This window comes from Neopelma chrysocephalum, unplaced genomic scaffold (genome assembly GCF_003984885.1).
Source record: "Neopelma chrysocephalum unplaced genomic scaffold, ASM398488v2 Primary Assembly neopelma1_97054, whole genome shotgun sequence".
Taxonomy (NCBI): domain Eukaryota; kingdom Metazoa; phylum Chordata; class Aves; order Passeriformes; family Pipridae; genus Neopelma; species Neopelma chrysocephalum.
The window spans coordinates 6,851-7,086 of record NW_020925696.1 but is presented as its reverse complement, the minus strand read 5'-3'; the positions used below and the strand labels follow the sequence as shown (position 1 = coordinate 7,086).

Here is a 236-nt window from a genome sequence, read left to right as displayed (position 1 = left end):
AAATACCTTTAAAACCTGCACCTATTGGCCATAAAATACCTTTAAAATCTGCACCTATTGGCCATAAAATACCTTTAAAATCTGTATATCTTGAAAATCTGCACATTTTTGCAATGGAATATCTTTAAAGGAATATCTTGAAAATCTGCACATATTTGCAACGGAATAACATTAAAACCTGCACTTATTTTTGTGGAATATCTTCAAAATCTGCACACCTTTTAATGGAATATCTT

The 236-nt window shown here is 30.1% G+C and overlaps 1 protein-coding gene across 1 annotated transcript in view; it reads right to left on the bottom strand.

Annotated features, from left to right (window-relative positions):
* FBH1 (F-box DNA helicase 1) overlaps window positions 1-236 on the bottom strand; it is a 19,268-nt gene that overhangs the window by 13,296 nt on the left and 5,736 nt on the right. The window contains exon 4 of the mRNA XM_027671213.1: window positions 73-145. Coding sequence (XP_027527014.1) covers window positions 73-145 — 73 coding nt within the window. The remainder of the gene's footprint in view (window positions 1-72; window positions 146-236) is intronic.